General features: G+C 46.2%; 2 protein-coding genes across 2 annotated transcripts; both read left to right on the top strand.

Annotated features, from left to right (window-relative positions):
* The first annotated feature begins 1158 nt into the window (after window positions 1-1158).
* LOC100384677 (uncharacterized) lies at window positions 1159-5185 on the top strand. The gene is made up of 9 exons (NM_001397527.1): window positions 1159-1716; window positions 1832-1940; window positions 2172-2367; window positions 2475-2608; window positions 3224-3512; window positions 3634-3740; window positions 3863-4043; window positions 4204-4667; window positions 4758-5185. Exons 1-9 carry the CDS (start codon window positions 1587-1589, stop codon window positions 4924-4926), a joined length of 1779 nt encoding a protein of 592 aa, NP_001384456.1. The 5' UTR covers window positions 1159-1586; the 3' UTR covers window positions 4927-5185.
* Window positions 5186-9204: 4019 nt separating this feature from the next.
* Window positions 9205-13946, top strand: LOC100284946 (catalytic/ protein phosphatase type 2C). Its single transcript, NM_001157841.2, has 9 exons — window positions 9205-9558; window positions 9689-9860; window positions 10097-10247; window positions 10333-10396; window positions 11206-11313; window positions 11757-11882; window positions 11971-12218; window positions 13089-13291; window positions 13396-13946. Exons 1-9 carry the CDS (start codon window positions 9331-9333, stop codon window positions 13428-13430), a joined length of 1335 nt encoding a protein of 444 aa, NP_001151313.2. The 5' UTR covers window positions 9205-9330; the 3' UTR covers window positions 13431-13946.
* Window positions 13947-14184: the final 238 nt, after the last annotated feature.

Genomic DNA, 14184 nt, shown 5'->3' on the forward strand with positions numbered 1-14184 from the left:
GAGTACCCGAATCCGAGATTATTCCATGCACGCATTTATGTGATTCGTGTCAATTCACCCATCACTCGCGATTGTGGATAAACCCTGGCGATGGTGTCATGTCAACCTTTACCTGCCGTGCCATTAACTATGTCCTCTCTTGGTCCACCGAAGGCACAGGCAAGAAAGAAATAGACTACTTGCTTCAAATTAGACCATTTGTATTGTTGCAGATGTACTGTAGAGATAAAAACACTACTTAATAGTGGAAGACGATACAAATTAAAGTTTAACAAAAAATACTGAAAGAAAACCACATACCTCAAGAAAAAAACTGCTTGCAGCTTGGCACCTATTCCCTCCCCCCCCCCCCCCCCCCCCAAGAAAAAACTGTTCCATGATAGTTAAAAAAAATAGTTTTTGTTGATCTCTTGTTTACGATTGATGAATCACAAAACAAGGCAACATAAGTATTATATAAAAAGAACTTTTGTTTTTCGAAGCATCATTTTTTAGATTTGATGGTTCTCGAATGAAGGTTATGAAAAACAAGTCTTCATCATTTATAAATAAAAAATGTATCTTCAAAATGTAACATTATAATAATTACTTATAACACATTAATATTAAATAACATTGAAGTTTATATCATATATCAACAAAATAATATATCGGTACCTTCGGCTTACTCAAAGGAGAAAATGAGAGTGTAATCTCAATTCTGACTGAACGGTGTGAGACTACTGTTCATTTATTTATAGGCACGAGACGTAGCCCGAATAAAAATACATTTATGACATTTAACATATACACATAATCCTAATACAAAACATCATAGATTAACTAGTATTTTCCTCTTCGGCTCAACATTGTGTTTGACCTTCATAACTACCTTAAGTCGAAACTGTCATCCTTCACTGTTTTACGCATGCTTCTTGTAGTTTTAACATTCAATCTTATTGTTTTAAGACAATTTCTCCTATTCGACAGAGAATGAGACTCCAACAGTTTTAACTAAAATTATACCCATACAAAAATATTTATAATAAATGTCTTATAAAACTATATTTCATAATTAGATATTATTATTATATATATTTAAAATATTTGCATTTCCTTTGAAACCGAGGGAGTGTATAACACAGAAAAAAATACAGACGCAAAGGCGAAAACCCCTCCCGCTTCTCCTCCCGCTGTCCCGCAAGAACACGAGCAGGAGGCGTGGCCGTGGCAGCCGGTTTGACCCGCCCCCGAGCGTTATAAGCTGTTTCTCCGGGAACGTCTTGTCGCGCAAGTCGCTCGCGCCGGCCGCCTCCACCTGCTTGCTCGGTCTCAGATTCCCGCGCGCGAAAGCGTGGACCGGACAGCCGGCAGGCGCTCTTTTCTTTCATTCCCTGTCGTGGTCTCTCGTGCTCTCCGTCCGTTCTAACTTCTGCGGCGCGCGAAGGTACTGTGGGAATCGCTGCTCTTTCCTTGATTCCGGCGGCGGCGGAGGTGCGCGGGTTCCGTTCGTCGCGCCGTGGGGGTGCGAGGGAGGCGCCGCGCGCGGCCTCGGATTCGATCGGACACAGCGTCCGTCGCGCGGCGGCGGCGGTGGCCGACGACGGATGGAGTCGGTGAAGGGGTGGGTGGCCGCCGACTACGCGGCGGAGCCCATGGCGTCGGTGCAGCACTCGTTGCGCGTCGCCTACGTGGTCTTCTCCTTCTGCGCCGCCTTCTTCCTCGGCGGCATCAAAGGCACGCCCTTTCTTTCCTGTAACCGATCGCGTTCGCGTCTCGCCATGTTCTGGTCTGGAGCCCCGCTTTGCTGCGCCGCGCCTGCGTGTTCTTACTTCTGTTGCCTGATGCGCAGCGGTGGTGGTCGGGCCCGTTGCCGCCGCCGTGATGATAGTGGGCAACGTCGGCGTCATACTCGTGCTCTTCCCGGCGCACGTCTGGTGGGCAATCTACTCGCTCATCAAGTAAGCCGCCCCACAACTATTCCTTGCGTTCTCCTTTATCTTCTCTATTCCATTCCAGCAAAATCCGTTGTTTTTTCGTTCGATACTTCTGAATAATAGTTTTTATCTGAATGCACCTTTCTTCCAAAATTTCTTTCGGTCGCCAGTTGCATCTTCTCGAGACCAGTAGATGGTCGCGGTCATACTGTTTGACTGATCGTTGTTGCCCTGCAATCCGCGTTTTAATTCCAGGACCGACCGCATCAACGCGGGCCTGAAGCTAGCCGTGCTCTTGGCGCTACCCGTGCTGTTCGGCCTCTGGCTGGGGCTGGGCATCTTGGGCAGCGCGCTGGTGGGTCTCGGGTACGGCTTCTTCACGCCGTGGATCTCCACCTTCGAGGCGTTCCGGCAGGAAAGCGAGGCCAAGAAGTTCGTGCACGGCATTGTGGTAAGGCAGGCAGACCAGACAGCGTCTCCTGCACCGGCGCAGGTCAAACCATTCAGGTGCCCGCAGCTGGCAACAAACAACATGATGGTTCTGGTTTGCTTGAGCAGGATGGGACGTGGGGCACGATCAAGGGCAGCTGCACGGTGGTCAGGGACTTCGCGGACATCTGCTTCCACTCCTACCCTGTCTACCTCAAGGAGCTGCGCGAGGGCTCCCAGAATCGTGAGCCCCATTCCATAAGGTATATCTGTCCTCCCACCAGCCACCATTCTTTCGGTTGCTTCAGGATTAGCCCTGTGCTGTGTAATCCTTGTGACAAGGAGATGAGGTTGTCATGACAAGGACATGATTAGCCTTTTTGCCATAAAGTATACTGCCCTGGCAGTGTGTCATTTGTCGTGTTAGGGTGATAAGTATATTCTCTACAAATTCTATCATTATGATATATCATCTATTTTCGAAAAAATATTGATTCATATGATATCTTTTCTTTTAAAAAAACAACTGATTCATTATGCTTTTCATGGTCTGATACACGCAGCTGCTTGAAATTTGACGTTGTAATTTTACTTAGGTTAATAAGATAAAATAAGATGTACTGTTGGTTGTGAGGGTCTATTTGGTTCGTGGCTGAATGTGCCACAATTTGATTAAGATTAATTGTACGAATTGAAGAACTAATATTAGTCAGAAAAGTTAGGCAAAGTGTGTCAAATTAGACAGCGAACTAAACATGAGTCTCTCTCTCTCAGGGATGGCAAGAGATTTCTGTCAATTACAACAGAAAAAACAACAGCTACCTTCCCCCAAATGTACAGTCTTGTGAGTATAACAATCGTGAATGCTGTTCTTGCAGGTTGCTGGACGTGCCCTCATGCATAGTCGTCGCTCTCCTCGGGCTAGTCGTGGACATACCACTTTACACGGTGATTGCGCTGGTCAAGAGCCCCTACATGCTCTTCAAAGGCTGGCAGAGGCTGCTGCACGACCTTATAAGCCGAGAAGGCCCGTTCCTCGAGACGGTCTGCGTGCCGATCGCCGGCCTGGCTATCCTGTTCTGGCCGCTGGTGGTGGTCGGGAGCGTCCTGCTGGCCATCGTCTCCAGCATCTTTGTGGGGCTCTACGGAGCGGTCATCGTTTTCCAGGTCTCGGCACACTGTTAAACAATCTGCAAAAGCTAGCATTTTTTTGGTTTTGTTTTTGTGAATGGGTTTTTTTTTTTGTGATGCGAGTGCTTACAGATCTTTTGCGCCTGTAATGTCGCAGGAGAGGTCGTTTCAGAGGGGCGTTTCGTATGTCGTGGCCATGGTTGCGGAGTTCGATGAGTACACCAACGACTGGCTCTACCTCCGTGAAGGAACAGTTCTCCCAAAGTACTGCATTCTCCCTTGATTGTTCTTGTTCCGATCTGACAGTCCTGATGTCCTTTGGCATGTGCTGCTTCCTCGCTATGCAATTGTTTAACCTCTTGCGTGTTGAAAAAAAAAACACACAGGCCGTCCTACAGAAAGAGGAAACCGTCGAACTCCACGGAATTCTCGGTGAGAACAAACGCCTCCGGCGGCAAAGGAGCTGACCACCCTCCTGGCCCCAGTGAAGCACCGGCAATGTTGGTTCCGAATCTGGCGCCTGCGAGATCAGTGAGAGAGGCTATACAGGAAGTCAAGATGGTCCAGGTATGCATGTTCCTTTCATGGCATTCCATTTCCCAGATTGTCTTGTCTGCACGCAGAATTTTCAGACACACCCTTGATTCACACTTCCACCATAGAAACTCGCTGCAATGCAATTCACACTTAAAACCACGGCTGAAATCCTAGTTTCTTTGTTGTGCAGATATGGGAGAACATGATGAAGTCATGCGAGCAGCGGGGGAGGGACCTCCTGAACCAGAACGTGATAACGGCCGCGGGGCTGGCGGAGTGGCTGAGGGGGGCGAAGGAGGGCGGGCACCACGAGACCGTGAGCCTGGGCCTGCCGTCCTACTCGCTGCTGTGCACCGTGCTGCAGTCGATCAGGGCCGGGTCCGGGGGCCTGGTGCTGGGCAGCTTCGAGGTGAACCAGCACAACCGGCCGCAGGACCGGCTGCTGGACTGGTTCTTCCACCCCGTGCTGGTGCTCAAGGAGCAGATACAGGCGCTGAGGATGACCGAGGAGGAGGTCAGGTTCCTGGAGAAGCTGACCGTCTTCGCCGGCAACGTCGCGGGCGCTGGCGCTGGCGGGTGGGAGAACGGCGCCGGGATGATGGTGGTGCCCCAGGACCCTGTGAGGCTGGCGCAGATCCAGGCCATAAGTAGAAGGCACGTGTGCTGCTCCGTTCACTTGTTGTTCATGACATGCGTGTGGTGTGGCGTTTCTCCTTGTTCTGAATGGTGCTGTCTTTCTGGCAGGCTGGTTGGGATTGTGAGGAGCCTGTCCAAGTTCCCGACGTACAGGAGGAGGTACAGGCACGTCGTGAAGCTGCTCATCGCCTACTCCGTCGAGAGGGAGAGCTCGGGCAGGTCGTCGGCTTCAGGGCGCTCGGCCTCCTACTTTGAGATAACACAGCTGGACGTGTAGTATAGTTTGGGAAGCGTTCTCCGATTGTAATTAAGCTGTTAATTTCTAGGATCAGGTAGTAGCTGTCAGTGCCTTCGTGTGTTTGAAGCCTAGCTGGTGAGGTTTTTGTAGAACACTAGTGCATGGTTACAGGAGAAAGGCGCTCCATTGCAGATGCTGATCAGGCGCGTTCACGTGCCAAAAGCTTCAGACAATTGTACACATTCTCTTTTGTTCTGTATATAGCCTGTAGGTTCAATGCACATGTGTTGTTCTTTTCTCTCTCCCTCTCTTCCAAAGCTGGAGCCTTTTGTGACACGGCCATCCCCTACAATTTTAGCTTGTTGATTTTTTTTTTCACCAACCAAAAAACACCTTCCTGTGCCTCCTCTGATCTGTGTTAAATGCTTGGCCTCCTAGAAGCCCAGTGGTTATTCTGAACACTCTTGTTTACACGTTGAACGCTTGCATGATGTGATCTTCTGCTCCATAACCTTTGTCTTGTTCTTGTTTGTTTACTGCATGCTAGGTCATGGTTGCTCAATCTGTTTATGTATGCGGTACGTTATTCAGCATTGAAAGCCTCACATGTCTACCATGGAAGCCTTTTTTATCATTGAAAATTACTTAACCATGTCTGCTTACAAACAGTAATAGCAGGAAGGCCTGCTGTTTTTTTTTCTGGTAATCTTGAATAGCCATGAGACCAAGGTGACCTGTTGAGTCTTTTTTTTTAGAAACTCACGCTTTATATGTAAGGTGAGTTACACTCTATTTATCTTTTATATTTTAATTATGTAATCTTGGTTCTAGGGATTAAACAGATTCTAAAGTCATTAAATACATTGTCCAAAGACTCAAATGTCCTTAGAATATACTCATAATATTAGTTCTCTATAAAAAAAAGTAAGGGCAACATGATAATTATGGGCTTTTAGTATCTTTTAGCACCTATGTGAAGGACTAAAGACTAAATTAAATCATTTTAGTCCATATTTTAGTTCTAGTGTTTGGCAAAAAGGGGACTAAATGAGACTAAAAACTAGAGACTAATCTTTAGTCCCTCTAACCAAACACCCCCTTAGTACAATTAAACTAAATGAGGGGTAAATGTGGAATTAATATGGTTTAGTTCCTTTTAGCACATATGTGAAGGACTAAAGACTAAATCACTTTAGTCTATATTTTAGTCCTAGTGTTTGGCAAAAAAAAAGGACTAAATAGGACTAAAAACTAGAGACTAATTTTTAGTCCCTCTAACTAAACAACCCCTAAATTGACAAACACATTTTAGTCCTTGTGTTTGGTAATAAGTGACTAAAATTTAGTCCCTAAAAACCCAACACCACCTAATCATCACGCTGGTAGTATCGTTCTCTGGGTAACAAAACAGCATACGTGAGCGTTTACTTGGTGCGAGAAAAAAAAGTTCATCGAGTGCCTTTCGAAAGCTGTGGCATTCCTGGCATGGTGGCACCTGGTGGTACAGCAGCAAGCACTGCCAGCTGTTTCAATGCTGAAACAGCGAAACTAAACAAAGCCGTTTATTTGGCTTGGATTCGTATCGACTTTTACTATTTTTATAATATTTTTATCTCTATAAATTACAGCTACAATACTTTAAATAATCCGTTTTAATTGGAAGCGAAGATACTCCCTGTACAGCTACCATACTTTGGAGGAAACGCGCGCGCATGTTCCGACTTGGAAGTAGTGAACCCAGATGAGCTGCCACCCGGAACCAAACCAACAGCCGGATCCGGATCATCAGCCTCATCCGCTCAGGCTATAAAAAACAGCTCGATTTTCTCCTGCGCTCGGTCATTCAAAATTAAATAACAATGAAATTTCTCTCTATACATCCCTACTTGATCTCTGGTCATCAAATCAGCCTAAAAGCTCGTCTGTCCCAGCGAGTCTCGTCTGGTACTAGCAGAACTTTCTTGTATTCCCGGGCCATTTGGAGGTGTTCCAGGGCAGGCTACCAGCTCCGTCGCTGATACCAGCTGGCCATCTCGGGTTTTGTCGTTGAAACTGGGGCCTGAAACCGATTATTCTGATCACACACACGCTGACACGCACACAGTTCTCCGATGTGCCCGGCCTGCTGTCACTACTAAATGCGTTTCAGCTGCTGTAAACTCCAACGAAGTTCCTAGTGCACATCGTATCAGCTCTCGGTGGTAGGCGACGAGGTCTCGTGGCTCTCGTCGGCCGTCACGTCCATCGTCCATCGGAGCAAGATGCTGGGCAGCGCGACGACGTCGTTGCAATCGGTGGCCGGCCGGCCTCGCACGGGCTGCCGGCTGCGTCGCGCCCTCCGGTCTCCACCCGCCACCGAGTCATGAACAGAGACACTAGCAAAAGCCAGCAGTATACAAAAAAACACAGCAGGGGCCCCTTTCATCCTGCAAGAACAAATAGAATAGGGTTTTAATCAGTCGTCCCGACCTCGAAATTGAGGTGACAGGATGGAATAGCGCAGAGGCGTTGCTGTTCTGGATCGAGTCAGTCATGGAGGCACCAGCTCGCGTCGATCCCGCCAAACTGACGCGAGGCAGGAAAACGAGGAGTCGGTCGGTTCTCGGTTGCATCCACGCAAACTGGCAAACAAAGCCGAACGAAAAAGCTAGCTCCTCTTGACTGCCCTTTGCTTTCAGTCTTGGAATCTTCAGCAAATACCCTATCCCCCGTTGACGCTGGCTTTCATCTCAACAGTTAATAGAAGTTTTCTCCTCTATATGTCACATGGAATCCCTAACTGTAGAATCGAACGACACAATAATAGATAATCAAAGTGTTGAATCGTTGCGGAAGCTCAGAAATAATTACAACACATCTCCTCCTAACTACAAAATCAAATCAATTCATTTTTTTTTCACAAAACTAGAGATGACTATGTTTTACTACTAAGGCAAGATTGTTGATCAGATATACTATCATACTAAACTAGATACTAAAACAACTCAGCTAACGCAACTGGAATAATCGAACTTTCGGATCTTGATATATTAACGAGAAACAAGACATCTGTGACCGAATATAACGATAATCAATCAACTTTATTTTTGTTAGTAGAAACGAGATTGTTCAAAATCTGTAACTTCGTTCGACCTGGAATTTTATCGGACTAAACAAAGTAAAAATACGCAACTAACCCGGCTAGAATCATGCTAGTCAGACTTACAAATTTTGACATATTAATGGAATAAGACATGTGACAGAGTTTAACGAGAATTGATCAACTTTGTTTTGATAGTAAAAGTGAGTTTGTTCAGAATCTGTAGCTTTGATTAACCTAAAATTTTATCATACTGGACTAGATAAAATTATGTAACTAATATACTTGTAATCATGTGGATCCGACTTCTGTATACTTGTAAGCAACTGACTGTTAAGCAACGGAACGACGAGTCTCAGTATACTGCCAGGCGGCAGGCGAGTAGGCGACCATCCCTGGCTCAGCTGAACACAAAATCTATGTGTTTATATGTAGATGACAATAGAGGTTAGAAAAGTATAAGAACAAACTATCATGAATTATCTTTCTAAATAAACGACAATAAAAACCATTTGCACTTATCCTTATCTTATATCACCTATAATTAATTTGGTGCATATTTTTATGTTAAAAATGCACAGTTTAAAAATTCTGGGCTCCACCGCGGGTTTTGCGGATGCCATGTTAGTTATCCCCATTATCCGTGCATCGGCCAGTGGAGAAGGACCACACCAACCCTATCGCTGGACTTCGGGGAAAAAATGGTTCCGGGAATCTAAATGCACATCCGATCGACCGATCCTGCCTCGTTCGTAGGACAGTAATGCTTTCACAGCCACATGCTGCAGAAAATTCTTGCTGATGTACAGCTACAGGACACTGCCGAAGACCTGGACGACCGGTGCTTCCACTGCCCCCGGCCAGGTGCCACCACGCGAACACCCGATCAACTCGCTCTTCCCCCACCTGACCCAGACCCACGCCCACCCGCTTGCCGCGTCCCGGAGTTAAAAACGCACGCGGCCGCGCGCTCCCTCCTGCCGCTTTTCGGGATTTCATTTCGTAGGGCGAGGGGCCGGCGCGCGTGGGAGCGGGCTGGATTTGCGCGTCCTGTACCGAGCGCCCCATGTGACAGGTCGCTCGCTTGCCCCCGCTCCGCCGCTCCCTCCCTCGTCCCGCAAAGCAACCGCAACGCGCCGAGCGGGCAGCGGGGTCCCCGGCCAGCCGAGCAATCCCCCCTCCCCACCACCCCAAAAGGCGAGGCAGCGAGCGGGCGGAAAAGGCTAGTGCGCGCCTCGTGCTCGTGCTCCCCCGAGCAGACTAGACCAGCGCGCTAGCGCCAGCAAGGCCAAGGCGAGGGAGGGGCGATGCTCGCCCGATCTGCTACAGCCGCCGCCGCCGCCGGGATCTGGCTGTGATTAAGGATGTCGGCGTCGCGGAGCGGGAGGATCAGGCGGGCCGGGAGCGTGGCGCTCGGGGACTTTCTGCGGCGGGAGGCGTCGGCGGAGCGGGCCGCGTTGGGAGGCGGCGAGCGGCCCTCGGTCGCGGCGGGGCAGGCCTGCCGGGCGAAGAAGGGCGAGGACTTCGCGCTGCTCAAGCCCGCCTGCGAGCGACGCCCCGGCGCGCCGTCCACCTCCTTCTCCGCCTTCGCCGTAAGCGCTGCCCACCTCCCTGGACCCGGACCCGTCTTACCTTACGCGTCCCAATGCTAGTCTGCTACTATGCTCCGGGTTCGTGCTGACAGGGCGCCTCGCCGGTGCTTGGTCTCGTTCGCTCTTGCAGCTGTTCGACGGGCATAACGGGAGCGCCGCAGCGGTGTACGCCGAGGAGCACCTCCTCGCCAACGTGCTCGGCTGCGTCCCGGCCGATCTGAGCAGGGACGACTGGCTCGCCGCGCTCCCAAGGGCGCTCGTCGCCGGGTTCGTCAAGACCGACAAGGATTTTCAAACTAAAGGTAACTGAAATTCCTTCGATTCATGGAACTAAATTGATTGCTACCCTCACTTGTCACTACCAACTACTAGCAAGTACCGCGCATGTACTACTAGTTGAGTAGAGTACCGGCACATCTATTGCCATCCTGGCATCTCTATGGCCAGGCGTTAGGTGGGGATTGTTTCAAATTGACCGTGTAAATGGTTTGATGGTGCTGATCCTTGTTGGCCTGTCCCGTGTACATTTTTTTTTCAGCTCATTCCTCGGGGACAACCGTGACACTTGCCATAATTGATGGCTCCGTTGTAACTGTTGCGTCCGTTGGTGACTCACGTTGTGTCCTTGATGCTGCGGGATCCATCTACTATTTGTCGGCTGACCACCGCTTTGACGCTAATGAAGAGGAGTAAGACTTCTTTCTTACCGTGCACTGTTGTTCTACAGCTGGTTACACGTTGGGCTTTTCTGACTTGTTAGTTTTTGATTTGTAGGGTTGGACGTGTAACCGAATGCGGAGGTGAAGTTGGAAGGCTAAATGTTGTCGGTGGTGCTGAGGTTGCTCTTTGCCTTTTCACTCACTCCAAAGTTTTCCATCTAGTTTATGCAGTTGGTAGCCAAAAAAAGGTTTCTTTATTGGAAAACAGCTAACGTGCTTTTATTTTTTTCTGTTTTTGGTGAAATATTTAATACTTTTTTTTGTTGAAGTTTCTGAGGCAGAGAACTGCTTTTTTAAAGGTGTTTTCTTTGTTCTGAAAAAAACTTCGGCAGATTGCTGCCTGTCTGTGACTGGTTTGGTTTATAGCAAGCTATTAGATGTATGACATTTTCATTGGTTAAGGGCTAGTTTGGGAACCCCATTTCCTCAAAGGATTTCTATTTTTAAGGAAAATTAGTTCATTTTCCCTTGAAAAATAGGAATCCTTGAGAAAATGGTGTTGCCAAACTAGCCTTAAGCGGGGCTTTAAGTCGTGCTAGATGGGAGCTTAGCTGGATGGAGCTCTGACTATCTCTAGCAGAATCCCTATCACACTCCCTATCTCACTCCATATTTTAAACTCCACTCTGTGAACAATATAATCTACAATGTATTCTACAGTGCAAAACAGTACTTTGCACGGTCCATTGCACGGCCTGCTGAAATCACACTTGTGCAACTAGCCACCAACTCTCAATTATGCTTATTTTTTTATTATTTTAATCTATGACTGACGTATCAAACTGTATTGAGTACCGGCTTGAACATTTTAATACCTGTTGTATGTTGGACATCTTCCATAGGTTTTCCTTTTAGAGTCCTATCTTTTGGTTTGTAGGTGTGATTCACACCCTCTTTTGATCCTTTATTCCTTTTTTTATCCATCCAGATTGGTCCCCTTAGATGTTGGCCAGGTGGTCTATGCCTCTCAAGATCGATTGGTGATCAGGACGTAGGTGAATTTATCATTCCGGTTCCTTATGTGAAGCAAATTAAGGTACACTGTTGGAAAGTCACTTTACACCATTTTTGGATAAAACTGAATTGTAAACTCCTGCTGTAGTGATATCACATTCAAATACCAGAAGCTGTGCTGTTTGGATATTTTCATTATCATCTGAATTTTCTGTTGTTATATGAGCCTATCCTTGTAAATTAGCTCTAACGTTTGAGGTCAAAGTAAATTCTATCCTGTACCTGTTACCTGACTAGTCAGATGACACATCACTTTGTCAGGACATATATTTCCAGTATTTATAAACTGACTGCCAGATTTTGTTCTCATTTCCTTTGTTTGCAAAGTTTGCTCATTGTTATATCCAACTACATTTATGTTTTCTTTTCTGAGAGGACTATTCTGTGATTTTCTCTGAAGTGATTCTTTGTTCATTTTAATCTGATCATATTTTGAAAAATAATGCTGTATTGCAATGCTTGTAGCTGTCTAACGCTGGAGGTCGTCTTATTATTTCAAGTGACGGTGTTTGGGATGCTTTGACTGCGGAAATGGCTTTTAGATGTGCACGGGGGCTTCCTCCTGAGGCTGCAGCCGAGCAAATTGTTAAAGTACAACACTAGTACCCTTCCCAGCCCATCTTAACACAAGGTCTAAAATCCTCAGTTGTACTGTTCCTAACTGGTGTACTGTTTGCAGGAAGCAGTTGAATCAAAAGGATTGAGAGATGATACAACTTGCATTGTCATTGACATAATACCACCAGAGAAACAAAAATGCACTATAGAATCTCCAAAAACGCCAGGAAAAGGCCTTGTCCTTCTAAAAAATTTCTTCTTAAGGAAAACGGCATCTGGTTCATTGTCTCTCGCTGACAAGGATAATTATCCCGAGCCAGATTTCGTGGAGGAGGTCTTTGAGGATGGATGCCCATCCCTTTCGAGGAGGTTTGTGCCCTTATCTCATCTTGATTACGGATGCATAATAGGTGCCAAATAATTGTACTATAAATTGTGCTTCGTATGTAGCACTGTTTCAGTACTGGCTAAGATATTTGTAGTTACTACTACAATAAAGAATTATGATGTTTCCTGCTACTAACGTGATGCCACTTGGGCCAGAAGTATTTTACCTTCATGCGGAAGTTGGATGTGCGGTGCCGAAACACAAAATACATTAGTTTGTTTGATAGTGCCAGATACCATATCTTGTCTACAAAAGTTAAATTCCTGATAGAGCATAATGATCAATGATTGCTGTTGTCAAGTAGGAGTATATAACACCTTCACAAAATATTGAAAAAAACCAGGGTATTGCATCCTTGGGCTGAATTTTTAAAGGGTAGTCAATACTCAATAGTATTACAATTTGTGACTGTGTGCTATGCTTGTCCTCAATTAAGTGCATGCTGTTCTATTAACACTTAATTAACCGTGCAGTTCCTCACAGAGTAATCAATTACTCGAGTCTCTAAGTGACATTTTGAACATTGACCTGGTCTCCAAAACAATACTTTTTCTAGTGTCCTCTCTTACAAAACTATTTATATTTCGAGACGATACTCATCATTTTTTTTTCAAATATCCAAACTCAACACATAGAAAGTAATATTCAACCAAATTTTGAAATGGTTGACTTAGGACAACCCCAAAACGTAACTGCTTCCAGTAGTGTTTTCATTGCATGTCTCGGAAATGGAAGTAGATGTTTGTTGGAAGGAACCAGTATCTCATCAAGAGCTATCATGGCAATATTGTGAGAAAGCCATAGACTCATAAAATGTTGAAAACAAGCTTGTTTTTTCCCCCAAAATGCAGGCTTAATTCTGAATATCCTGTCCGAGATATGTTCAAGCTTTTTGCATGTGCAATTTGTCAAATTGACTTGGAGTCTGGCCAAGGCATATCCATACACGAGGGTTCGTCAAAGACAGGGAAGCTGCGTCCCTGGGATGGCCCTTTCCTTTGTCACAGTTGCCAGGAAAAGAAAGAGGCGATGGAGGGGAAGCGTCACTCGCGAGGTATAAACTTTCTGTTTCTATAAACTGCCCTAGTTCTTTTTCATACAGCTTACGAAATCCACAGTGCGTTAGGGGCAATCAACATTGTATTCTTACATGTGCAGACTCCTCGTCAAGAAATAGCGGGTCAAGTGAATAGTGACTAAAGCCAGGAGTCATCTTGAGGCGACCACCTAGCGGTGTGACGAGCTAACTCTTGTTGCAGTTGTCATTGTAGCAGCACTTCCTCTATACATGGATTACCATTGGACATAGACAGATGTTGGAACTTGGATGGTGCCATGCGTACATATGTTGGACCTAATGCGGTAATGGACCGTCGGCCAAATTCAATCGCCTCTAGGTACCACACCGGCGACGGCGTCTTCGGCAAGGCTTGTAGCAGTAGCTCATGCAGGTAGTGATGACAAGGGACTGTTAGCGAAGAATGTCGACAGCGGCCAATGGTCATGTAAATTGTTCATCGTATAGAGGTGCAAGTGACAATTAGCCACGGTTTTGTAATTCTGAGCTAGGATTAGCTATTGGGACCCTGTAATTCGTCTGGGCAGACCTCAAACTAGAGGTCAACAACGTAGCCTGGCCTATTGTAGAATGTATCTTGCCCTACAGTCTTCATGATACAACGCTGTAATTAGGCTGGTGCCGGTGTACCATCCTCTCGTTCTTCTATGTTAGATCTCGACTCCACTCTCCTCGTCGTGTATAGCCCTATAGCAGACTATAGACTTAGTCCAAAACCACATCAACTTTGTTTATTTCAAAATTAAGTAAGCACATAGATTTGTTTCAACGCTTACAAATCATCAAACATAATATTTTTTATTGAGTAAAAAATATAAAGTACTTAATAATTAGAAGAAAATACATGACAATTAAAAAAATACATAATA

The sequence above is a fragment of the Zea mays genome, chromosome 2, assembly GCF_902167145.1.
Source record: "Zea mays cultivar B73 chromosome 2, Zm-B73-REFERENCE-NAM-5.0, whole genome shotgun sequence".
NCBI classification, from domain to species: domain Eukaryota; kingdom Viridiplantae; phylum Streptophyta; class Magnoliopsida; order Poales; family Poaceae; genus Zea; species Zea mays.